The following is a 27221-nucleotide window of genomic DNA, read 5'->3' as shown; positions in this document are numbered from 1 at the left end:
ACTGGATTTGGGCTGGGCTCTTAGGCCATATCAAAAAGCTTGGTCTTTATCAGGAGGGCACATGGGAGCCACTAAAGATTCTAAGCAGAGGAGTGACACCAGTCTCTGGATATGATTTGTACTTAGAGAGATCTCCCATATTCCTGCGTAGTGGAGGGAACAACACTGCAACTAAGACTAGTTAGAAATCCGTAATAGTCTATTGAAGAAAGATGATGAAAATATGAAGAATAATAATTGTAATCATATCAGAGAGGAATTAAGACAGGCACTTACTAACCTCATTACATACTTATTCTTGTTTACCCGACAGCAACCCAACCTAGTTGGCTCTAGTTTTAACATCTCCATTTTACAGGTAAGGTAAGCAAAGCTGAGAGGATAACTTGCCCAAGATCACCCAGTACCCAGATCTGTCTGACTAGAGAGCTGTCTTCACTTTCTGGGACTAAGGCATTTGAAGTGAGGAGGAAAGGAGAAGGCAGATGTGAAAAACATTTAGGAGGCAAATTATTATTATTGTTAGCATCAGATGACGATGATGTAGAAGGAACCGGAGGAGAATGTGGAAGATTTCTTTTTTTCGTCACACATTCGAGACCTTAACGGGAGCTTCGGCGTCCGGGGTGATAGGATATAAAACTTACACAATAGCAGAGTGACAAGGCCCTTCTCGTCCGCCTCACCCAATTTCCTGCAAACTCTAGACCTGCCGGGGCTTTCCTGGCGGCGGCGCGCGGAACCTCCGGCTCCGCCCCGCCGCTCCCCGCCCCGCCGCCGGGGGTGGCTCCGCGGGCCACGTGGTCCGGCGTCCCCGCGCAGGCGACTTCTAACGCCGGTGCTTCCGGGTTGGCAGCTGCTGTGGCTGCGGCGGCCGGATACCTGAAGCTGGGCGGTGCAGGAACCCCGGGGGTAGGCCCGGCGCAGCTGAAGAGCAGGGAGGGCCCGGCGCGGATGCGCCCGCCAGGCCGCTGGGTAGGCGGGCCGCGATCCAGACCTCGTCGGCCGTCGCAAGAGGTAGGTTCTCTCCGGACCCGTCTTCCGTGCGTGCGGGACCCGCGGCTGTGTCGACCCCCACCCCAGCCCGAGGAGCCCGGGCCGGGAGGTGCGGGCCTCCCCCGCGCCCTGCTCCCAGCTCAGCGGGCCCCGGGCATCGTCAACCCGTCACTGCGCGCTGTGCGCTCTCCAGTGCCAGCTTTGGGCGATCCACGCTGCTCTGCCACAGCTGAGGCCCCTGGCGTCTTACGTTATTATTACTTAATTGCATCTACCCCCAAATTCACACATGTACATTTTCTTCGCCTTTTTCATATTTGTTTTCACACAACAAAATGGCTAATAATGTGTGAAATCGAGCCACTAATTTTTATTCTGATATTTGTGCAACTATGGAAAGTTAGTGCTGGGAAGGGCTTTAGAGATGGTCGATCCCAATTCTTTAATTTTATAGAGGAGAAAATCGACCCTGAGAGGTAACGTGAACGTTGGAAATTCACCCAGCTAGGTAATGGTACAACAGGAATGAGAACCCAAAGCTAAATTTTAAATAGACATTTTAAAGTTGTAAGTGATACATTTCAACTAATAATGTGAAGTGATTAGTAGGTTCACTTGGGCTGGGAATAATCTTGATAGATGATGCTTCTTCCTTTTCATATATTTTCTTATTTTAGGCTTAATCCTTCTTGGCTTCTGAAGAAAATGGCAGAAATATCATCAGAGCCTTCTGGGCAGCTCGTTGTACACTCAGACACTCACAGTGACACTGTCCTGGCAAGTTTCGAAGATCAGAGAAAGAAAGGCTTTCTCTGTGACATTACTTTAATCGTGGAAAATGTGCATTTCCGGGCCCACAAAGCCTTACTGGCTGCCAGTAGCGAATACTTCTCCATGATGTTTGCGGAAGAGGGGGAGATCGGCCAGTCCATTTATATGCTGGAAGGCATGGTAGCCGACACATTTGGTATCCTGCTGGAATTTATCTACACGGGTTGTCTGCAGGCCAGTGAGAAAAGTACGGAACAAATCCTGGCTACTGCTCAGTTTTTAAAAGTCTATGACTTAGTAAAGGCTTACACAGACTTTCAAAATAACCATAGCTCCCCAAAGCCAACGACTTTGAACACAGCTGGTGCACCAGTGGTTGTTATTTCTAATAAGAAAAATGATCCTCCAAAGCGGAAACGGGGAAGACCAAGAAAAGTCAACAGTTTGCAGGAGGGGAAATCAGAACTGGCTACAGAGGATGAAATACAGCTGAGAGTGAACAATTCCGTTCAGAACAGACAAAACTTTGTGATTAAAGAGGGAGACAATGGGGTACTGAATGAACAGATTTCAGCAAAAGAAATAGAAGAATCTGAGCCCGCTTGTGAGCCAGGTAGAGGGGAGGAAATGCCTGCTGAAAAAGATGAGAACTGTGATCCTAAGACTCAGGATGAGCAGGACCACCAGACTCGGTACAGCAAGCGGAGGATTCAAAGATCCATCAAACTTAAAGATTACAAACTTGTTGGGGATGAAGATGAACAGAGTTCCTCCAAGAGGGTCTGTGGAAGGAGAAAGCGCCCCATTGGCCCTGAGGCCCGTTGTAAAGACTGTGGCAAAGTCTTCAAGTACAATCACTTTTTAGCAATCCACCAGAGGAGCCACACGGGTAATTATGCTTTCACAGCTTATTGGAATGTGCTTTGCAGTACTAATGATAATAATTGTAATTTATTGTGCAACTTCTAGGTGATGGGCATTGTAATAAAGCCTTTATAAATGTAATTGCATTTTATTTTCACAACAGTCCCTTGGGATAATATCCCTATTGCACAGACAAAGAGACCAAGTCCTAGAAAGCTTAAGTAACTTGCCTCCATCATCCATTTAGTGACAGCTGAACCCAGAGAGCCTGATTCCAGAACTCCTTATTTAGAGTTGTTGGTTCAAGGCTATACTGTCCAGATACCGATCTCTAACCAAATTTATTCTGCTTTCTGACTCTTGAACATTCCTCATCTTGACCATAGCTATGCTTTTGCTCAGGTCTGCCTAGACCTGAGCTTTCTTAATCAGCTGTCAAGCTGTAAATGCCTTCTTTTTAGTCCCTCTAGCCCAACTTTGGCCAAGAGACCTTTTATGATGATGGAAATATCACCGTCAGTTACAGTGTTGTCCATTTTGGTGACCACTAGCCACATGTGGATTTTGAGCACTTGACATGTGGTGAGTGACTGAGGAACTGAATTTTTAATTTTAAGTAATTTAAATGACCACCATATTGGATAATGCAGTCCCCCTCTAGAATTTAAAGAGTTAAATAGTTCTACAAGATTTGTCAAGGAAAATAGCTCATGGGATCTTCTCTTTTGCCCCTCGTATTCTGAAATTTTGTATTGAATCACTTTAGTGTGGATCTGTTTTCTTCTAATAGGTGGATACCAGTAAATTCATAGTCTGGAAACCCTTCAGTTCCAGAAAGTTTTCTCGTATTATTTCATAGATGATTTCTCCTCTCTGTTTTCTCTGCTCCCTCTTTTTGGAACTCCAGCTATTTGGCTGTCGAACCTCCTGGACCTATCCTCTAACTCCCTTATCTTTTCTCTCCTATTTTTCCTCACTTTTTGCCCTGCTTTCTGGGAGATTTCCACTTACTCTTTCAGCTCTTACTGTTTTTCTATCTGTACTCTTATGTTTTTACTTGTAGATGCTTTTTTTCCTCTATTTTTTTTTTTTTGAATTTTATTAGACTTTTTTTTTGTTTGTTTCACAATGTAATATCTTACCTGGTGACAATGTTAATAACATTTACTTGTTAGGTTTTAACATTTTCTTCACCTTGGGCAGTTTGTTTTCTGCAAATTGCCTTTTCTTGTTTGTTTTGGCAACTTCTAGAGGCCTTCCTTGAATGGTGATTTTTTTTAAAAAAACTGATATGTAAACGTGGTTTCCTAAAAACTACTGGCAACTGCGTGAGTGTGGAGAGGGCCTATACACATCGGCCTCCCTGCGCATGGTGGGGCTGGCCCCCACTTCCTTGCTGATGCTCTCTTACCTCGGACTCTTCAAGTTTCAGGCAAAGATTCTCTGCTCTCTCACATGGACGCTGTGGGCTTGGCTGCCAGTGTCTAGAGTGGGAAGGAGAAGAAGGCCGGGAGGAGTCTCAGACATAAACTGTGACCTGCTCTCCCTGGGGTCGTCCCACTCCACTGTGCTGGGAGATCTCTGATCCACAGTCTCCGAATCCATAGACCCTTTGTTTTACCCTCCACAGAGAACTGTCTCCATCTTCTATTGGGGAGAGGACCAATTTCCTGGCTCCATGGAGCAGGATACTGGATCTGAGGCACCTAAATACCTTTGAAACAGACTGTTATTTATCCTCCTTACCCCTATTTTCAGAGATAACAGGTGCCACCAATTCCTAAGCCTTATGGAGGCTCTATCTTAAAAATTAGGTTGTATCTTAGCAGTCCTCACTGCTGGCATCAGATTTATCTGTTCCAGCTTGCAAAATTTTATTGCTGATATTGTTTCTCCTGTTCACTGGCCTTTTGGATATGTGCCTTTTGAGACATCCCTTTATTATCATTTTAATTTAGGAGGGAACAGAAAGATGTGCAGATTTATGCTTATGCCAATTTTCTGGGGCTCTTATTCTAGGGGAACGACCTTTCAAATGCAACGAGTGTGGAAAAGGCTTTACCCAGAAGCACTCCCTGCAGGTCCACACCCGGATACACACGGGCGAGCGGCCATACACCTGCACCGTGTGTAGCAAGGCTCTCACCACCAAGCATTCACTGCTGGAGCACATGAGCCTGCACTCAGGTAGCCGGGCTTGCACCAGAGGGCCAGCTGCCACCAGGTTCCATTCTCGGGGTGGGCATTACCATGACCTAAATGGTCTCTTCTCAGTCTGGTGTCATTTCCCATATGGTGTTCACTTAATGGTAGAACTGTGAATCTGTCAGAGTACAGTTTAGAGTTCTGCACAGCATTGGACCTTAAACTAGGGCTTATAAACTGGCCGCTGGAAGTTCAGTATGCTAACACGTTTTGTCTAACCACGAGAGCTTAGAATTATTTTACTTTTGATGCCTTTGGGGAAAACGTGTATTCTCCAGTTCTCCTCCAGTCTCCAACACTCCCTATTGCCTTACGTACCTTTGCACATTCATGTTACTGTGGTAGACTTCTGATGGCATTTAGGTTTATAGACAGGTCCCTTGTATCATTTGTAGAAAATAGGGGACTGAGCCCACTGTGGTATTTACCTTATTAGTGAACATTCTCGTTCTTTATACTTTTTGCGTATTTTAGTGTTTTGATTTTTATTTGGCAGGACAGAAGTCTTTTACCTGTGATCAGTGTGGAAAATATTTCAGCCAGAAAAGACAACTAAAGAGCCATTACCGAGTTCATACAGGTACAATAATGTGAGAGAAAATTTGGATTGGTGGGGGAGAAATGGAAATACAAATGACTAAGAGGACGCCAGTAGATTGGTTGTTAGTGGTGCCTGGACAGAGATGTCTCCATCCCATAGCTGCCAGCCTAGGCTTTCCCAACCTGGCTCCACCTATTGGCCTTTTTTCTTTCCTGCCAACTGATAAGAAATGAACGGGGGTTTGGGAACATCACTTTTTTTTAATTGACCATAGTCATACCAGTGCTTCAAGGGAAGAAGATTATATTTAGGGAGATCGGAAGGGTCCCAACTCTCTTTGCAAAGCAGTAAGTTGAGATGCATAGGAAAATATTAACTGTTACCAAATTAATTTAAAGGTGGTTGTTTTTATTAAAGTACCATATTGAAAGTGATTATTTTTCAGGGAAGTGCTTTAACACAAATCACTGAAGAAATGCAGGGAGAGCATATATGCACTGACACTTTTTTTATTGTTGCGACAAGGCCACTCATTACCGGAATGCAACCACTGCCATCGCAAATTCATGGATGTGTCTCAGCTAAAGAAACATCTACGAACACACACAGGTAAAACTCTGTCTCATCCTTTATTTCTAGCATACTTTATGTTTTCAGGAGAGTGAGAAATGATGCACTTGGAGTCCCCTCCTCAGACTGTGTCTATTGTAAATTGGGTGAGAATTTTATAAGTACATCATTTAAAAGCCCAAGACAATGTTGTTAACATCTGTGAGGAAATCACATCTCTGTAGACTAGAACAATGGAGATTTCTTACTGAGCACTATTCACATAGGGGAATTTATCTGATACCATAAAACAGTACAAGTCTAAGTCTCATTCTTTGTTTCACTCTTAATTTATTTCAGCATTGAAGATTATCAAGATAATTTTTTATTTATTTATTTTTTAGTTATTTTTTTAGGCGAGGCAACCCTTGGTTGACCTCACAGATTTCAAGAACCTCATCAGCTTACAATCCCTTATTTATTTTTTATTTTTTATTTTTTTATTTTTTACACCTACAGCACCTAGGTGGTCTCCCATCCAAGTACTAACCAGGCCCAACCCTGCTTAGCTTCCAAGATCAGACGGGATTGGACTTGTTCAGGATAGGATGGTCGTAGACCAAGACAATTTTTTTTAGAAAAGGAAGTAAAATAGAACAGATACCAAGATAACAGACACTGAGGATTTTTTCACTTTCTCTCCTGGAACCAGTATTTAAAACTTAAGCAATGCCACCTCCAGAAAAATGAGCTTCAGGAGTAAAGAGGAAGCAAGATTGATTAGAGCAGGTCATATTCTTTCATTTGAGATCAGAAAAGTAAAAATGTGGACCTTTTAGACCTTTGGGTAAGGTGCGCTTAAAAATAAACCTCTTAGGTTTTCTATGAAAAATACTCTAATGTAAGCTAATTATTTAATGATTCTGTTCAGTTATCTACTAAAATCATATATCAGATTGGTTTATGTTGCTTTGGACATTTTTCTAAAAATTGAAGTTTTTCTCTTTAAAGTAACTTGCTCTCTTAAAATAAATGTCTGATAGGGTATGAGTTTAATGAAAATGGATCTCTTTATAATCTTCCTACAGACATTATCATTAATAACTTCTGTGAAATTTAATTTATCCACTTAACACATATTTACTGAACAGTTACTGGGTATCAGGCACTGGTCCAGGTCCTGAGGATACAGCAGTAAGTGAGGTGGACAGAGCTCCTGCTTTGAGGGGTTGACATTGGAACAGGGAAGACAACAACTGTGTAACATGTTAGATGAGGGTAAACGCATTGAAGAACTAAATGTAGGGTAAGTGGACAGGGTACAGGAATGGGAGCTGCCCTTTAACGTGGGGACTTGTCTGGGAAGGCCTCACTGACAAGGTGACATCTTTAATGGAGATCTGAATGCTGTGGGGAGTGAGCCAGCCACTGTGGCTCTCCAGGAGAAGCACCTCCTAGGCAAAGGGAACAGCAGGTACAAAACTCTTAGACAGGAGAGTTTCTGACATGGCTGGAGAAATGTCAAGAGGCAGAAGTGGCCGACGCAGGGCCAGGGCGGTAGGGGAAGGAAAGAATGGAGTAGGTGGACATTAGAGGTGATTGTAGTTCGTGTAAGGCAGGGGTTCTTAGCCTAACTGTGCTTCAGTTACATGAAAAGCTCTATAAAAGAAAAGGCTCAGTTCTAACTCCAGAGATCCTGATCGAATTGACCTGACGTAGGGCCTTGGAACTGGCATTTTAAAAAGTTTCCCAAGTGATTCTAGTGTGGCCTCAGGCTTAAGAACTTTGGAGGCCACAGGAAAGACTTGGATTTTATTCTGAGTGAGATGACTTTAACAAGGGTGATGTGACATGACTTAGAATTTTAATAGGATTGCTCCAGCTGCCATGTGGATGGGGTGAGGCATGGGTGCAGGTACCTATTAAGTGGGTGGAGAGACACATAGGAAGCTGTTGTGGCAATCGGGCTTGGCACAGTGTGGCAGCAGTGGGAGTGGTGACAAGTGGTCCAGTTCTGGATATATTCTGAAGGAATTGTCAATGCGATTTGCTCATGATTGGATGTGGGGTGAGAGAAGAGGGACGCAAAAGAAACTAGAAGGATGAAAAACTGAGGAAGACTGCAAGAGGAACAAATCAAGTTAAGATTTTGGACCTGTGGAGTCTGAGGTGTTTATTTGACATCCAAGTATGATGTGGAGGAGGCAGCTGGATATTTGAGTCTGGAGGTTTGGGAGACATGCAAGCAGAGGTATAAATTTACATGCTTACACATCTGCCTGTAAATAGCATGTGGAGCTGTAATGAGAATACCTAGTGAGTGGGTGGAGGTGGAGGAGAGCTGAGGCACCTTGATTATGCTGAGGAGAGCCAGAGGTGAGTCATTTCATTTTGGTTTTGTCTTCCGAGTGTGAGGTGTTCGTGAGATCTCTGGTCTTTATGAGACATAGGCCTTAAAATAGGGGTGAAAAGGAACAGATATTCTTTATAATCCCAGCAAATCCTTCTCCACTCTCTACTTTGCAGAGAAGCAGAAGAGGGAAGTGGCTTGTATGACTTAGAAATAAGAAATCAAACCCATAAAAAAAGTTGGGCTCTTTGAGGGCAGGGATTATGACCCCCCGTCTCTAGCACAGACGTTGTGCACAATATCGTTGTTGAAGAGTCGATACGCCCCTTCTCTGCTATCCGGGCGGAGTGGAAGGTGTAAGGAGAGGCTGCCGGCAGAGCTGGCACTCACCTCTGCAGGTAGCGGTGCAAACAGACCTTAGCTGGCACGTCATGCCGAGCGGGCCAGGGCAGGAAGCACTGATTGCAACAGGAGGGCCACATTCAGTCAGAAAACCAAGACTGTTATCTCTTAGCTCTTTAAGTGCAAAGGTCTCTCTGGGTTAGATGTCCTGTGCCAAACTCAAGAAGTCAGAGATAAATAAAAAATGCTCTTTTCCCTAAGAGGGTATCTTTAGTGAGAGAGATGGTTGTGTTTTGAAATGGAGGCAAGGCATCAGGCAGACAGGCAGGACTGGTGAGGTTGCTGCAGCTTGGGCTCTCGTGCTCAGATCTCGTCCCTGTACCTGGTCAAGTTTACAGGAACTGAGCCCAGCCAGACCAATCACATGACCAATAAGCCAGCAAATGTATTTACTTAACAAAGGGACTACACCTTTCTGTTGCCCACAGTACCACCTTCCTGACATCACTGTACCTGAAAACCAAGTTAGTGATCAGAAGATTGCTTGGTGAGCTGGGGGCAAGTTCAGGGAATTGACCCAGGCCATGAAGAAGCCTGGTGAGTGACCTCGGATCCCACAATACAGCCCCATCCCTCCAGTGTTCCTGTCCCTTGCATGATACTAGATAAACACTTTTTCTAGCTATAGGCTCCCACTCACATGTAGATGTCCTGCCTAATAACACATAATCTAGTTAAGTCACAGCTTTCATTCACAGCCTCATTTTGTAGGATTGGGTTTGAAGCTCCTAAATCTCCATGTGTTTCCAAACCATCCAGTAATGCTTGTTCCCATGTCGGTGAGTTCAGGAGCCCCTCGCTGTAACATACCCTTACAGAGTCTACGTGCGATCTAGTGAATCTCTGATAAGAGCCTTAGTAGAGGTGTGAACGTGGTGACAGAAATGATTTCCTTTCTCTGGGAAGATGTGGGAAAGCATTTCAGAGGAAAGATCTGGATTTTGAAGCCAGAGTAAGTGTGGATGGACAAAGGAAGTGGGAAGAGGCGTTCCCAGACAGAAACAAGGTGTGCGGAGACTGAGGAAGTGAGAGGCCAGCATCTGAGGGCCACAGGGAGCAATTCCATGGTGAACAGCAAGAGTGGGATTACCTACAAGGAGGAAGGCGAGTGCGGGGGGATCTTTGGGCAGAGAGGAGGCATATTTTGATTCGCGTATTTAAAAGAACTCGGGCAGCCCCAAGAGGATGGGCAGAGTGGGAGGGTCCTGGGGGTTAGCAGGCTCTTTGGGAAAGAAAGATGAAGGCTTTTGGGTTAAGAAAGTGGAAGAAAGAGATGTATGTAAGAGATTTTTAATCTGGGAAAAACAGTCACTGTAAGCATGACAAAATGTTAATATCCAAAAGTTCAAAAATATGAGTACCCCAGTAAAAAACTGGGCAGAAGACATGAAAGGCACATCATAGAAGACACAGGAATGGCCAGTAGACATATAAAACGATGTTAACTGCATTGATCATCAAAAAATAAGAAATATGCACTTCTTTTTGCCTACTAGGTTGGTAAATATGTGAAGAAATGGGCAACTTTATGTTCTGTTGGTGGGAATATAACTTGGGAACTTTCTGGAAAGAACTTTGGCAATATGTATCAAAATGTAAACTGCCCAGTTGTCAAAAGATGTTTGCATGAGGATATTCATCATGAGTAGAATTGTTTATAATGTCACAAGCCTAAAAACTACTTCAGTGTCCATCAGTAAGGGATTAGGTAAATTTGGACAGGATACACAGTTAAACACAACACAGCCTTTTAAAATAGTGGTGTGGCTTTATTTGACATTACAGACCATGTGCACTGAACAATCTGTGGGGCAGGAGGAAACTTTCCTCTATGTTTCTAGGTACTTTCAGCTGGTCTAATAATCTAATAGACATGAGACAAATTAACAAGAGAAAATAACCCAGTTTAATAACGTATGTGCTTATTGGAACCCTACACACATGAGGGAGTCACAGACCCCACAGTACATGACAGGTTCAGAGACAGAGAAATGAGGTATATATGACATTCTGATCAAAAGAATGAGGTAAGTTGCCTTGGGGCTTCAGAAGGGAGGACAGTCTTTCACAGGATGATAATAATAAGAGCAGATGATCAGTAATTAGAAGTTTGCCATGCTCTATAGATAGGCCATAAGAAGTTATTTCTGGTGCTAACTCCTATTATGGACAAGGCCCCTAATTTAAATTCTTTAAGGGAAGAGACCAAAGTTTCTCATGAATCTGCAGGGACTTGATTGCTTTCAACTCAAAGTAATTCACATGCCAAAGTGGCACATCTTGGGGTAGCCTGTCTGAACCCTTTCCATCTCACCTTTGAAACTTCCTGAGAAGTTTCACATTTCAGAAATTGGGTTGATAGATTGTTCCATATCTTACTAAACCAGTTTCAGTCTTGAGAGTAGGTCAGTTCAGTTAAACAACTGTTATCTCATTTCAGGGGGCAGTAATGCAGGTGGGCTTCCAAAGTTAGGCCTATAGTGCAAGCAGTCAGGTGTTTAATAAGTGGCATCTTTGTGGAAACAAAACAAAATCAATGGTTAATGATTGGTGCAAATTATAATCCTAGTTTCTGAGTATGATTGGTGTAAACTATAATCCTAGTTTCTGAATTCTGAAGGCAGCCAGTTGAGAAGATTTCTAGATGTCTGAGTTGAAGCATCTTCAGATGGAGTGAAGGCAGGCAGTGACAATCTGACAGATTTTCCTGGTCTGCACTTTGAATGTCTCTGGTGATCTTTTAGCAACAGACATAAAGATTGTCCATGTCTGAGCTGTTGTGATTTCTTGTAACGTTTATATCCAGTTGTCCCACTTTAGCTCACATGGGTTTGGGGCACAAGCTGTTTTAGTTCTCAAGTAAGAAAGGTGGGAGAAAAAATTGGAAACATTAGTTTGGCAAGTCACAGCCAGAGATTGGAAAGAACTAGAAGAATTCAGGATCCATTCTAATTTACAGGTAGGAACAGAACTTCAAAAGACAATGAACAGCACTAGAATTGACTATCCATGAAGGCGTATTTCTAAAACATAATCTTTCTCTCTAAAATCACCCCTATTTTTACCGAAGCCAAATTAAGATGAATTTGATTGTAAAATAAGTCTAGTTTAATAAATTTGGCCTGTTATTTACATAGAGCAGCAAGAATGATAATCTGTAGGCTCTTTTAAGTCTACTTTGCTGGAATTTTTTGTAAGGAATCTTCAGATTTTAAAAGCCTTCTCAGGAAAGCCAAGACAAGGACTTGCCCTCAGATGTTGCCTACAATATCCGATAAGGCTGCCGAGAACCCTGTAAGCATGGTTCCAAGCCGATAATTTCCCAGGGTTTTATTGGCTTTTATTCATTAATTTTCATTCCTTAAAGCTGTCTGGTCATATCTGAGTCTATGCATGTCTCTCTCAAATATGACATGCCAGTTAAAGCCTTGTTAATATAACCAGTGTTTCCAGTTGTGTCCTGTTACAAGGAGAACAGATTTTTATTGAACTTATGCAAATAACAGTAATGCCATGAAAATAAGAATACTCACTGAGAGTTTCTGAATTTTGGCGGGATCAAATCAGCAATGTTTCAAACAAAAGGTCGTAAAAATTGTATTCATCATCATCAGTTTATTCGGTCTCGTAATTAAAACTGCTCTGTTTGAATCAAGTTTTTTCATTAGTTCTCTCAACCTTGTTTGACGATTGAGGGCATTCGGGTCAGTGATAATTCCAAGATGTTTGTAAGTGCAAGGCCTTCATCAAGGCTTGTATAATTTGCTCAATGAAGTGGGTACCTCCATCACTAGAGATTGTGGAAGGTATACCCTAAGTGGCAAACACATTTTCTAACAATTTCTTTGCCACTGTGAAGGCATCAGCCTTGCAGAAAGGGAAGGTTTCGACCATCTGGAAAAGCATACATAAAATAAGAACACACTGACCAATACTGTCAGTTCAGTGAAGTCCAGTTTAAATGCACTGTGGTGGATGAAGGAATGAAAAAATGAAAAATGGGGTTTGCCAGGGAGCTTGGGTTTCCCATAGCACTGACTCTTGGTTAAATTTACAGCCATTGTTGACCCATCTTAGTTTTTCTGATTTAGGAGCAGTCTGTTGCAGTGTTACTAGGGCATCAAGATGACAAAAGTCTGGCACTAGGAATCATTTTTGCAGAAGCAGAGTGGACTACATCTACCAGTGCCACAATCTTCATAGATTTTGTTGCTGTTTCCTTTTCATGGAAGTCAGGGCATTTCAAATAGAGAAGGAATTGAGAAGATTGAGTTTTCTTAACTAATCAAAGACCTCATTAAGATGACACAAAACAAAATTATTTTGAAAGAAACACAGAATCTTTGCTTTCTAGACAGAAAAGTTTTCACCGTATCTTATCAGGAGCTGACCAATACTACAGGAAAACTTTGTGCTTTTAACAGAAATAGAACCAAACTCTTAATTTTGCATCAGCTTATTGCTGATACTAAAACTCATTTAGTTAAATTTATTGTGATCTTATTGAATTTGACCATACATAAGTGTTTTTTTCTCAAAATTCCTTTTCACAAAACTTCTATAACTTTCCTTGTCCAGTTTAGTTTGTCTCTTCTTACTGATTCAAAAATAACCAACTTATTTTAAGACAAATCATTTTAATTTCTTCAAAAATGCACTCCCATATGTTATACCTTCTTTTACTGAAAACATATTCTTTCTTTTTATATTAATTAGAATTTTTAACCCTTAGAAACGTTAATTTCTAATGACAACTAAAAAGTAAGCAATTAGCATTCTTTAGGTTGGCAAATTTATGACTATTTTATAACCTCTAGAAACAGGTTCTTTTACTGGTAAATGTAGTTCATAAGTTTTAGAAACATACTTGGTCAACCAAGTGCAAAATATTAACAGATCCAAATATATCTTTTAGTTTCTCCGCTATAAGAAGTCAAAAGTAAATAGACTTATTTGGAAATGATCTAGATATTCAATAAATTATTATTTAAATTAGTAAAACTCTAAAATTTCAAGTTACCAGAAGATTTTGGGAAACTTTTTAAGTACTTATATTATAGTACTGATAATTATTGCTAAAATGTTTCACTTAAACAGCTTTTATTTTAACTCTAGTTTATTAATCCTTTACAACTATGCTTAGATTACTGAGATATCAAACTTAATTGTTATCCTAAGCCATTTCCTATAACTAAGATAACATGAACTTTTTTTATAACACAAGTAAAATAAAAGTTTTATATGTAATTTTGATAACTAAAGATATGTGTTTTAACCAAACCAAATTCAAACCAGCTTTAATATCAAATATTTTCTCAGATCACATGATGCTGAAAAGCATTGGGGTTTCTGGTATACTTTGGAGAATTTTTATATAGCACTTATTTGTTTAAGCCAATTAAATAGACCTCTTTTGCAAATTAGCAGTATCATTCAGAGGTAGAAAATACCACACAACACATGAACATATAGATAGATGTAAATGAAGATCTCGTAGCCTTTGTTTTAAAATTTTAGCCATGAGATTGGTAATAAATGTATCTACTCAGATAAACTAAAGATTTTTTTAAATTAATATTTTGGGAAAACAATCTTATGGAATAATGGGCTAGATTTTGGCAAGAGTGCTTCTATAATCATTTTTTTTTAAAAAAACTTTTTTCCCCTTTGCTTTTTTCTTTAGTCTTAGGAATTGAGGATGATAGGTAGGCTTAGGACTGCCTCTAGAGCTGCATTTCTGGTTTTGCAAAGATTGTAAGATATGAACAATTGTTCTCAATTTTCCAAAGGAAGTGACATCATAGGTTGATCTACCTGTCCAACTACATCATCCCTGATTAGCTTCTTTCCCTCTGGATACATAGTTTTATTTCTAATCTTAGTTACTAAATCCTTTCAAATGTCATGTTTCAGCTAGGACAAACAGTAAATATTTTTGGTAGTATTAAATGAATCTGTGGACCCAAGAGGATGCAAAGATTATTACTTTCCAGAGTCACTGGATCTCTAATAGGCAAAAGAAAGAATTGACAGCCTGCATATCACAGGCAGACAGAAAGCCAAGCCCAGCCCTTAGGATACAGGCAACAGCTATCCCGGAGAGAGAGGATCAACAGCCATTTGGCCTGGGTTCAGGAAGGAAGGGACAATGTAAAATTTTATTGCCCTCTCTCACTGGGCTCAGGAGTAATCTGTTTACAAAAACTGTTGAGAATGCTATTTTTAAAAACAGTGAAGTCTTATGGAGGCACTTCCATACCAATTAAAAGTAGTTAACTTATTCTGTTTATTTAACTTGGAAGGCCCTCCTTTTAAATGCACTTTTAAATGATCTAATCTAATTGAAACATTACTCATAATTGCTGTCGTAATTTTAGGTTATAATTTCCTTTAGGGCTGGTAGCAGTTTCGTAGGACCCCAGCCAAAAATGGAGTTTAGCCCACATTTCTATCTGGCAATATTTTGGAGCTTCCTCCTTGACAGTTACCATGCCTGGTTCTTAGGATATAAAAATTTTAAGTTGTCTTAAGTAAGATTTTGCTAGATTTTTTTTCTTTAACATGTCTAATAAATATTGCTTGAAGGGTGGATGTATATGCCGTGTGTTTTACAATATGAGGCAGGGGAAATATTTCCTAGTGAGACACCGTGTCCACCCTCATAATACAGTCAGGTAAAAGAGATGTAGTCACTTCGCATGAGGCCTTTTGAACATATATCAATTCTCCTATAAACTTTTACCTTAGTTCCATCAACTCTTACATTCCTAACTGTAGCCTCCATTAGGACTTTATCAACAGATTTTGGTTTTATAATACAGGATAGGGGAATTGATCCCGGCCAGACACAATGTCCATTCCCATGAAACATTCAGGTAAAATTGATGTGATTTCTTCACATGAAGCCTTTTTAAACATTCAAATTGTCATAGTTTTATCAACCCTTATAGTTCTACATTATTTCACCAGTGGTTTTTGGTACCACAGTTCATGGAATTCCCATATCAAGGAGTCCTGGAAATAGCTCTTTTCTGTTCTCTGATTATATTACCTACTTCATGTAAAAAGATTTTGGGTCCCTAACGAGGGGCCAGGCCAAGGGACACTGGTCCTTTTGTCAATCTTTAACTTGATTAATTGGCCTAACTGCTGCCCCAAAGATTGCTGGTCAGATTTTTCATTATATTTTCTACCTTCCAGCTTTTTAAATTTCTCAAAGTGAGGTAAATAGAGAGGATTGGCAGGGGGAACCTTTAATGTTGGAGGACTCGCAGGGGCTACTTTGGCCCATTCAGCCCTTGGTAGTGCTGTATGAAAACCTGTTTAACCCCATTAGTATGTATTTTATTTTTACCAATTTTTTTAATAACCATCTAAAGATTTCCACCCTGCTGGGACTAGTCTTGTGATTCTCTGTTTTCTTTTTGTTTCACCCCAATCACTATTTGCTTTATTCAGCTCTTTCTTAATAATCCTTTAAAAATGTCTACCTTGTTGGGAAGAGTCTCTTGACTCTCCTCTTAACTTTCCATTCTCTGGTAAATTAACCTAATGTTCTTATTTGTATCTATAGGACCCATGAGAGGAAGCTGAGACTGCAAATTCAATATCTTCCCTTTTTTTTATTAAGGGAATTCTTTCTTTTTTAGCATTTTATTTTATTATTAGTTTCGAGTGTACAGTACATTGTTTAGACATTTATATAGTTTATAAAACGACCTCCCTAATTGCTCTTTCTCTTCTCTAGCTCTCCACCTAGCCATTACATTAATGCTAACTGCATTCCCTATGCTGTGCTCCCCATCCCTATGACTGTCTATCAACTACTAATTTGTACTTCTTTAACCCTTCACCCCCTTCTCCCAGCCCCCCAAACTCCCTCCTCTCTGGCCGTTACCAGATTGTCCTCTGTATTTGTGAGTCTGTTTTTGATTAGTTTGTTCTTTTTGTTCCTTAGATTCCTCATATAAGTGAAATCATATGGTATTTATCTTTCTGTCTTATTTTGCTCAGCATAATAACCTCTAGGTCCATGCATGTTGTTGCAAATGGTAGAATTTCTTTTTTTTTTATGGCTGAGTATATTCCATTATATATATATGAACCTTAACTTCTTTATCCAATCGTCTGTTGATGGGCATTTCAGTTGCTTCCATATCTTAGCTGTTGTGAATCGCGCTACTGTGAATATAGGGTTGCATAGATCTTTACAAATTAGTGTTTTGGTTTTCTTTTGACAAATCCCAGAAGTACAATTTCTGGGTCAAAGGGTAGATCCATTTTTAATTTTTTGAGGAACCCTTATATTTCTTTGTAAACACTTTTAAAATTTAGTCTTTCCATAGGTAACAATGAAACAGCTGTTATGGTAAGCACTTTCTAAAAATTTTCTAATTTAGATGTTTTTCCAATTCAAAGGATCCTCTGGCCTCAGCAATAGGATCTTAATGACTCAAACCAATAAGCCTTTTTATGACTTAACCAAGGTCCATGTAAGAGCGTACAGAGTGCAGCCCTTACGAGATCCAAAAGGTTCACTCCCAGAGTACTCTAAGACAGTAAAAAGCCCCTTGTTGCTACAGGTAGTCAAGCAATGAAGATTAAAATGGCTAAGGCCCCTCATGAAATTCTCCTGAGAGTTGGCACGGTAAGACAAAAAGACAAAGAGATTCAGCTGCCCGGAATCCCCAGTCTGTTTGGCTGCCAAATGCAAGCTGATAAATACATCTTCTGGATGGCAGAGACCAGAGAGAAAGTCAAAACCAAACTCTCAAAACATAGAATAAAACAAACAACATAACAGACAAAACTGTCACCATCTTTGGGAGGAAATGATCAATAAAAATCGAGAGGACTCACACCAAATAACAAAAAGTTGCTAAGCCCAAGGAAGTACTTCCACAAATATTTTCTTCTCCTAAATTTAGAAAATAAAAGGACTCATCTATGGCCATGCTACCCTGAACAAGCCCGATCCCATCTGATTTTGGAAGCTAAGCAAGGTTGGGCCTGGTTAGTACTTGGATAGGAGACCACCTAGGAAGACCAGGTGCTGTAGGTGTAAAAAATAAAAAAATAAGGGATTGTAAGCTGACAAGGTCCTTGAAATCTGTGAAGTCAATCAAGGGTTGCCTTGCCTAAAAAAAAAATGAAAGAAAAAGACTCTCACCATTCTGGTCCATTGAACTCTTCAGGTAGAGATTCAGGAGTCTTACTTGGCAAGAATTCTTGGCTTTGCCGACTCATGCTAAAGGTCCCGGGATCTTTCTACTGCATAGCTTTGGGGTGAACAGTGCCAAGCCAGTGAAGTATCCTGCTTACAATGCCAACCGTAAGGGAGGAAGAGACTTTTCTCTACCCTTCTGTGTTCTTCTGGCTGATCTAACAATCAGATAGACATGAAACAGATTATAAGAGATAATGACCAAATTTAATTACATTCATACATATGAGAACCCCAGATACATGAGAGAGTCAGAGAGAGGAAGGGAAAATAGGTAATAATGACATTTGGAGCTGAGGATGAGGTAAGGCGCCTTGGGGCTTTAGAGAGGAGGAAGATATGCACAGGACGATAAAAAGAGCAGATGTTCAGTAATTAGAAATTTGTCCTGCTGTACCAATAGGTCATAAAAAGTTATTTCTGGTGATAATTCTCAAGGCCCCCAATTTAAGTTTTTTAAGGGCAAGATAAAAGTTTCTCATGAACCCACAGTCTCAGTAGCCTTCAGCTCAAAACAATCCACATACCAAAGTGGCACATCTTGGGGAGGCCCATTCTGAACCCCTTCAGATCTCACGGTGTAAAATTGTATACTCACATGTGTACATTCACAAGGAGATGTCTGTAAAGATTTTCATCGCAGTATTAACTAGCTCTATCACGTGAGGGGAATTTGGAGTTGTTTGTTCATACTTTGTGCTTTCTCAGTGTCATTTGAGTCTTTACAGTGAAGATGGGTGATTTTTAAAGAAAAAGCTGTTTTCGTTCAGTTATATAGAACTGTATTGCCAATTGAATGTGAACACAGAGTGAACTGGAGATGTCATGTGCCTGTTAGGCCTGCCTTGGGTAGGGGCTGGATGGTGCTGCTATTATCCAAAAAGTTATTCTAGGTTTGAACTGATTGTGATGGGAAATCAGCTGATACCCAGCGAGCCCCAAGTAGTCAGCACTATCTGGAGCTGGGATGGGAATTTACAAGTCATCAAGGTCGGGGTGGGGTCAGTGGCATAAACTGCCGGGAAGAGGGTCTGGAAGGAAACCCTTGAGTTACTTAAATATTTCTGTGGGCCTCCCCCAGGTGGAACCTTTAGAGTCATACTTGTATCTCTGCTCTAGCCTTGAATCACCATTGTCTAAATCTCCTGTAACCAGCTTCCTTCTGGCCCCACTGCCACCCAGGCCCTGTCACTTCACCTTTTTTTCCTTCTTCTCCATCTACCCGCTGCAGCTACTGGTCCAGATTTCAGCATTTCATGTCTAGAATATTGCAGGAATTCCTTCCAGGTGCTGCTGCCTCCAGCCCACCCTTCCGATCATTCTCATGTTTATTTTCATAGTACTTTTGTCATGTTCTTCTGCTAAAAGTTTCCAGAAGTTCCACAGGTACTCTATCAGGATTTTATGGCTCCCTGTGGTCTGGCCTCACCTTTTAGCTCTGCCACCTAAGTAAATCCTCACCCTTCCTTGTCCATATGGTCGCTTCCAACATCCACGTTTCGGTTTTACTGTTTATTCTAGTCCCTGAACCAGGCTTTGCTCCAGTTCAGCCAGATCCTTCTTCCTCCACATCCATCATCTTGTCTTCACCCGGTGTTATTGATACCACTCATTTGAATGTTTAGTCAAATACAACCCTGTGTTACTTGATTACTGCATGTCTCTTAAATTCTCAAACAGACAGTGCATTCTCTTCAAGACAGTGACCATGTCTTTTGTTTCTCAGCTCTGCACTTTGTTGATGATCTGTCAGTGTTTTAGAACTGAGTCAACCCAGCAAGGAATGGGTCGCTCAACTGAGGGCAGTAGAGCTGTGTAACTCTGTTAGCAGCACAAATCAGAAACCAGAGGGCTAGGAATACTTTCCCCAGACTCACATTGGCTAGGAAAATTTGTCTTCTTACTGTCCTGATCACTCCCTCAAAGAGCTTCACCTGGAGGATGTTGCCAGAAAGAATTTTCATTATTTAAAACATTTGCCAACAGAAAGACTCTCTGAGATTGTAAATCTGGACAAAATGAATGACAAGCACAGAGAACAGGTACTCGGTTTCGGAATGTGGAAAGGGAGAAAATGAACTGAGAACAAAGTAGGCCCCAGTTCTGATTTGGAAAGCAATGGAAAGATAGTGACAATGGCTTGGTTTTAACCTTTGGAGTTGTAAGAGGTATGCAAAGATGCAGACTCATCCAAATTGTCACAAGTGTCCTCTGCCTAGATGGAGGTTGGAGAAATGTCTGCATTTTCCAGTCAGTGCTTTGAAAGGGAAGCTACCTGATCATCTTCTACTTCAAATTGCGCTCTTCCCTTGATGTTACCTAGTTAGATGGGACTTTCCTTCTTTCTTTTCTTTTTTTAAAACTTACAGTCCCCTTGCCTGTATTGAGATCACTTAATTTTGTTTCTGGAGAGTATGACAGTCTGTTGCTATATGTGCAGTGTACAGACTAATGCTGAATAAACACTCGTGGAAGCTTTATTAATTTATATTGGAGTGTAGAGCAGTCACATCTTGTGCAGGCCTTAGTCACCATCCTGCGAAATTCATTCATTCAACAAGGATTCCTGGAACAGTGTGCCAGGCCTGATTCTAGGCACTGCAGTTCAAGGAGTGAATCGGCTTAGAAATTATCCTACGTAAGATGGGGAAGATAGATGATAAATAACTTAATAGCATTGTGGGAATACTATCTCTGGAGGTGGACTAGGAGTGTTTGGGGTGGGGCAGTGCTTTAGATGGTAATGAAGCCTCTTGGTAGAGTGACCTTTAAGCAGAGACTTGAAGAGAGTGACTCATGCTGGGAGATCCCTGGGGGAGACATGCCTGAGAGAGGAGATGGGTGTGGTGAGTTCAGTGACTCTCCATTATGCCTTAGAGGATGAGTCCCCGTGCAAGGAGAGAGTGCCCAATGAAGTTAGGGAGGTTTGGGGCAAGGAGTCGGGATGGGCAGACAGATCTTTGATTCCTTATAGGCCTAGGGCTTTGACTTTTATGTCTGGATGGGGACCATTAGAGTGTTTGCACAGGAATGTGAAATGATCTGACTTCGTAAGGATAGGGAATCAGGAGCAGAAGTAGGGAAGTCATTTAGGATGCTGCTGCAGAGAAATGCCAGTGGCCTGGACCAGGGTTGTCAGTGGAGATGGTGAGAAATGCTCAGATTCTGGATACATTTGGAAGGTAGATATAAATGTAAATAATATGTAAGTCACCCTAGGGCACAGGGGTCCTTATGAAGGTCAAGAGACCTGTCTAACCAAGCAGTGATATATGAGAGTTTTAAGTCATCGTAAGGATGGACGATGGAGGATTAAATGGAGTGCGTTCCTTTATTCCCTACTTATAATCACTCACCTCCTTATTTCAGTTTTTAAGCTTAAGAGAAAGAACCGTGCCTTACACTTTCTCTGCCTCCTCTTGGCACTTAGCATAGTGCTTAGGTACATAGGTGCTTGGTAAATGCTTAATGCATTCATGCATATTAAGAATTTAAGTGGTATTTCCTTTGTTCTTTTTTATGTTGTGAAACTGGGGTGATTTTTGCTTTTTGTTTTATGTTGACTGTATATTTCTAAATGTTTTCTTTTTTCTAGGTGAGAAGCCGTTTACTTGTGAAATCTGTGGCAAATCTTTCACAGCAAAGAGTTCTCTTCAGACACACATCAGAATCCATCGGTAAAGTTTTGCAGATATGTCTCTCATGTGGAGTCCTCATTCGGCCCTGGCATTCAGTTGGGTGACATATGTTACCTATATAGTCCTTTTCCCCAAATTATTACTCAGGTAGAATTTTCTGTGTACTTCATTATTTTTTTTAATCTTTTTCAGTGAGGAAATTCTTCACTTAAGTAAAAATCAGGAAAACCGATTATAGCTAGCAAAAGTTTATATTATTGATTTCATTTCTTGAACTTCAATTTGGGCTAGGGGCTGGTCCAAAGTTTAAATCTTTAGTCAAAAATAAGTATTTAATGTTTTCTGATAAATGTTTTTGTTCATACAACTTCAGATTGGCTTTAGTAGGTCTTTTGACAGCATCACAAATAATTAGGGGCTACTCAAATTTTAATGTTGAAATTAGTCGTATGTACTTATTGAAGTCGAAAAATTGGCTGTGAGAACTAAACAAAATAAAAAAGAACTATATGTGTGATATATAAATATTTACTTTCTTATCTGAAATAAATACTATGGAATCATAAAATTTTATCACATCTAGCCCAACCCCATTCACCACCCTTCCTCAGACACCACCCTCACTTTTTTGTTTTTTAAAGATTGAAGCTAAAGCCCATGAAAATTGTGACTTGCTTCAAGTCTTTGTTTGTAAGAGAACCCATGACTTATGACTCCCGGTCATAAGTTGTTGACTGCTTCTCCCCAAATAATCAGGAAGTAATAAATAGCTTTTTTTGTTTTTAATATAAAATGTTATGTTTCCTTATAGAGGAGAAAAGCCATACTCCTGTGGCATATGTGGCAAATCCTTCTCTGACTCCAGTGCCAAGAGGAGACACTGCATTCTACACACAGGCAAAAAGCCTTTCTCCTGCCCTGAGTGTAACCTACAGTTTGCTCGCTTAGACAACTTGAAGGCTCACTTGAAAATCCATAGCAAAGAGAAACATGCATCAGATGCCAGCAGCGTTTCCAGCAATAATAACACTGAAGAGGTCAGGAATATTCTTCAGCTGCAGCCATATCAACTCTCTACCTCTGGAGAGCAGGAAATTCAGCTTCTTGTAACTGATTCTGTACATAACATCAATTTCATGCCTGGTCCTAGTCAAGGAATCAGCATCGTCACTGCAGAGAGTTCCCAGAACATGACCGCAGACCAGGCTGCTAACCTCACCCTGCTCACACAGCAGCCAGAACAACTGCGGAATTTAATTCTTTCAGCTCAGCAGGAGCAAACAGAACACATTCAGAGCCTCAATATGATTGAAAGCCAGATGGAACCCTCGCAGACCGAGCCAGTGCATGTAATCACACTCTCCAAGGAAACCTTGGAGCATCTTCACGCCCACCAAGAGCAAACAGGGGAGCTCCATTTAGCAAGTGCTTCAGATCCGGCTCAGCACCTGCAGCTGACACAGGAGCCTGCTCCACCAACACCCAGCCACCATGTGCCCCAGCCCACACCGCTTAGCCAGGAGCAGAGCTGACCTGGAAACTTTTGACTGTTCTACTGGTTTCTTCTCCATAAGCCAGCTATAGTGAGTTTGTGTGCTTGAACGCAGGCTTATCCTGAAACACTCACAGATCCTTACAGAGATGTGATAGCTAGCTGATAGTTATGCATTCCATCCAGGCAGCAGGATTGTATCATGTCCTATATATAGTACTGACTGGAATTTAGCATTTCAGTGTTGATGAATGGTTTTTACTTCATCTACTGCATCTCTTAAAGACTTGGGTAATTTTTCTTTGGGTATATTTAGATTTTTGTGTAGGTATTAAATGTTCACAGCCATAGGCTATGGTCTTGCTGACCTTTCCAGTTATAGTTTTTTTTAAAAAAAAAAAATGAATGAAGTCATATGTTGAATTGGATAGAATGGTTTGTTGCACTTCCTCATTTCTCATAGGCAATGATATTTGATATTCATGATGAAGTTAGAGCTTTCTTAATTATCCTGGAATAAAAAATTTTATTCAGTGCAATTTGTGTTAAATATACTGCACTGAATTCTAATCAACCTCTGAAAATGTTGATCTGTATATTATGGCTGATAACTTTCTGGAGATGGGAACTTATAAGCTATTTTTATTGCAGAGTATGTGAAATCCCACAAAATGGACACATTATTTTTTTAAAGTAAATATCTTCTCATAATCTTAAAAATAATTTTGAGCCTCAGAGACTTAGTAGCCAGCATGTGTCTGTAACCATGATTTTAACTCATTGTCAAAGATTAAATTATATTTAGGTTAGGTTTTCCCAGCCCACAATATCTTATTGAATATTTATCATTTTCTCTCAAGTAAACTAGTAGAGGATTTTTGAAAAAAGGTGGGCACTAGTATATGTACATTAACATAATGCTGGTAGAGAGCAGGGGTAATCTACCCTAAAATTAACCGGATCGTCACATTACTTGTTTTCTTAACCGGATCATCACATTACTTGTTTTCTTGTTTTAGACATCTTTGATATCCACCTGAATCATTAAATTTGGAGGTTAAAAGAGAATTGTTCAGGTTTGAGAGAAGATGAAAGCATTTTTCTAATAATTGCCAAAATATATTTTAGTGTATATAAGTCACAAAATTTCCAAAATGATTTATATGTTTCGACCAAAGTGATGTTAAATCAAACCTGACTAGAGCAAAAGTATAATTTTTGCAAATGCAGTTAATGCCTTAAATATTATTTCAGGTTTTTGACTTAGTCATTTAAACTGTTTACTTTAACCTTATTCTTAAAATGCTAAGCTTTTACCAGCTTTCAAAGCCTACTGGCCCACATTTTCTCCAGGAGGTAAATAGTATTCAAGTAAATGAATATTTAGCTGCTCACTCTGGATAGCTGGATAATTATTCAGGAAATATGGTCACATGACTATAAGACAAGTTTAACTAGCTTTATGACAGTCTACTGTGCTAAGAGAAATTTAATATGAACCACGTGTAATTTTAAATTTCTAGTAGCCATAATTAAAACAAAAGGCAAAATTTTAATAAAACAGTTTATTTAATCCAATGTTTGCCAAATAGTATCATTTCAACTTGTAATCAATATAAAAATCCTTTTTGCATATTAAGTCTTCCAAATCTGGTATATATTTTCACTTACTGCACACTCATTTTGGATGCTAATATTCATTGGACATATTTGATCTGTATTTAGAGTTCATGCAATTTACAGTTGAAACTACATATTCAAGGTGGTTGCAAGCATGCTTAATATTTTTTCAATAACATGAGTATCAGTTTTTAAAATATATTAAAATTAATCAAAATTTAAACCCAGTTCCATGGTCACACTAGCCACACTGTGAGTGCTTGATAACCACATGTAGCTAATGGCTCCTGTATCGTACAGCACAGGCCTGTTTCTAGCTTGAGAGCCAGCCTCAGCCATAAAAATATCTTCTGGAAGAGTTCTGAGTTATTTGACCAGCTGTCAGAGAAAAACGAGAAAATGATAGTTTTTATAAATCTAGCCTCTCTTCTGTGTCCCAAATACACATTCTGCCTCATTGAATGAAGTCCAGAATTTTAAAGTTCAATAACTGTACCCAAATGAAATGTCATGTATATAAAACTTTCTGTTGTCTTAGCAATTCTTGGCTCAATGTTTCACAACTCATTTTGTACTAGTACAATTCTTAAAATTGTTTTAAAAGGGCAGAAATACAAATTGTACTTCTTAGGAAATAGTAGAATATTATGCTTTTGGGCTACTGAAATGACCTTGTCACTTCTGATGGTGAATCTTTGGTTTTCTCTCAGTAGAGGACTATCCTTAGGAAGACTCTCAAACTCTTGCCATCAAAATACGTTATTCTTGTGCTTTCTCTTATATTTCTTGAAACTCCTCTTCCCGTCTTTACTCTGTATTCTCTGCAGTTGATTCTTCTGTTATACGTGTTGTGAGCAACCAGTTATATAATGCTGAAGAATACAGCAAGATTCTCATTTTAGATGCTTACATCTAGGTTTTCATAAATTGGAACAAAAGTATCTGCCACATGTTGAGTCTTCACTATAGTCCAGGAGCAAAGCCCAGTATATTGGGTCTCTTAGTGCCTCTCAAATTTCTTTCATGTCGTGGTGCACAAAAAGTCGGATTTATACAGCACCCTACAGTTAGAGGATTCCAGTCACCCCTGGCCATAACTGGCATATTAGCTTGGGCAGCCATAACATATGCCATAACTGGCATATGGCTAGGGCAGCCATAACAAATACTACAGACTGGGAGACTTAAAAAACAAATTTATTTATCACAATTCAGAGACTAAAAGTTTAAGATCAATGTTGGCAAGATTGGCTTCTGAGGCATCCTGGCCATCTCTTCCTGTGTCTTCACATGGTGTTCTCTCTGTGTGTATTTGTTCTAAACTCCTTGTAAGGATACATTCAATTGGATTAGCCCTCTACCCTCAAAGACCACATTTTCACTTAGTTACCTCTTCAAAGGCCCTACCTCCAAATAGTCACAATCTGAGGTACCAGGGGTTAGGACATCAACATGAATTTGGAGTGGGGAACGTGAGCCATAACAATTCAGCCCATAACAACTGGCATCTGGAGTGAGTTGGGAAACAGTGTCTGGGAAACACCTGTAACGCATTTGGAGCACATCTTATTTTACTTAATCGTCATGACGTTCCTATGAAGTTAGTAATGTTATTATGACTATTTTACAGATGAGAACATTGAAGCCCAAACGGATGAAGTCCATTGCCCAAAGTCACAGAGCAAGTGGCAGAGCCAGAACAGGCACAGGGTTGGCTGATCCCACTATGCTGCTTTGACCAAGTGGGCTTAGTATCACCAGTTTTTTGAAACTTTAAGCCGGATTTCTCTTTACATATGATCTGCTTAATGTAATAGAATCTTTTTGACTAAAATTGAGGGTCTGTGTCTGAAATTTTAGCATACAATCAAACTTTTTACATAATATTAAAAGTTATATAGTCTTTCACCTACAAAAGGCAATAACTACCATATTCATATTTGTGTTTTACTACTATTGATTTGGAGCTTAATCAAAATTTATTGATCGGATGAAAGTTAATAAAGTGAAAATCACCTTAACTAACATGTATCTCTGTAAGTGAGCCATTTTGTCACACTTCTGACTGAAGATATTTTACATTTAGGGCAGATTTGTTTTATTTTTGCTACCCTTATTTGTAAATGGCGAGGTAAATTTTCATCCTTAGTTTCCGAACTAAAATAAACCTAAATTCTTAAGAATTAAAACTTACTTTTATCAATAGGCTTGTTGGAATAACCCCTTACAAAATCTCCCTTGCTTTCCTTTTGTAAACAGCAGGTATCAAAGAATGACCTCTGAAAGAAGCTGGAATGTCACTGTGATAGTTTATCTTACTTTCATATTCCGTACACATAATTAAGATACAGTAGACTTGTTGACTGGAATATATATATTTTATATTTCATATGCAGTATAGTCATTCTCACTTAACACATTAGGCAAGCTTTTAAACTAAAGCTCATCACATTTTCAACACAATGTAGAGACTTGAACATGTTTAGGTAACATTCCCAAGAGAGCTTTTTTTTTCCTACATATCCAGTGTGACATGTAGAAAGGGAAAAGTGAGGAGCAGTCAGGTCAGG

At 40.0% G+C, this 27221-nt stretch overlaps 1 protein-coding gene, 1 long non-coding RNA gene and 1 pseudogene across 12 annotated transcripts in view; 2 read left to right on the top strand and 1 right to left on the bottom strand.

The window, feature by feature from the left end:
* The window catches only part of LOC120608461 (uncharacterized), a 48545-nt gene that overhangs the window by 16636 nt on the left and 4688 nt on the right, over positions 1–27221 (bottom strand). The window contains exon 1 of one of the 2 annotated variants that reach the window (XR_005654398.1): positions 648–709. The exons of the other annotated variant lie outside the window; for it this stretch is intronic. This is a non-coding gene — a long non-coding RNA (uncharacterized LOC120608461). Of the gene's footprint in view, positions 1–647; positions 710–27221 lie in introns of those variants that run through there. 2 annotated transcript variants of the gene reach the window in all.
* Positions 799–24609, top strand: ZBTB24 (zinc finger and BTB domain containing 24). Of its 10 annotated transcripts, XR_005654382.1 has the most exons (8): positions 803–1017; positions 1674–2656; positions 4651–4818; positions 5333–5416; positions 5903–5986; positions 9107–9215; positions 21497–21578; positions 22351–22365. XR_005654382.1 is itself a non-coding variant. In XM_039870254.1 (7 exons), exons 2-7 carry the CDS (start codon positions 1702–1704, stop codon positions 23069–23071), a joined length of 2094 nt encoding a protein of 697 aa, XP_039726188.1. In that variant the 5' UTR covers positions 803–1017; positions 1674–1701; the 3' UTR covers positions 23072–24609. The 10 variants fall into 10 exon arrangements, 5 of the variants coding, with proteins under 5 accessions (XP_039726193.1, XP_039726189.1, XP_039726190.1 ...); XR_005654387.1 differs by lacking the exon at positions 9107–9215 and having other exon boundaries at positions 5338–5416; positions 22351–24609; XR_005654380.1 differs by lacking the exon at positions 9107–9215 and having other exon boundaries at positions 21497–21686; positions 22351–24609.
* Positions 17621–17739, top strand: LOC120609477 (uncharacterized; annotated as a pseudogene).

This window comes from Pteropus medius, unplaced genomic scaffold (genome assembly GCF_902729225.1).
Source record: "Pteropus medius unplaced genomic scaffold, Ma_sr-lr_union100, whole genome shotgun sequence".
NCBI classification, from domain to species: Eukaryota; Metazoa; Chordata; class Mammalia; order Chiroptera; family Pteropodidae; genus Pteropus; species Pteropus medius.
Note: the sequence above shows the minus strand (reverse complement) of the source record. Positions and strands in the feature narration are given on the sequence as shown.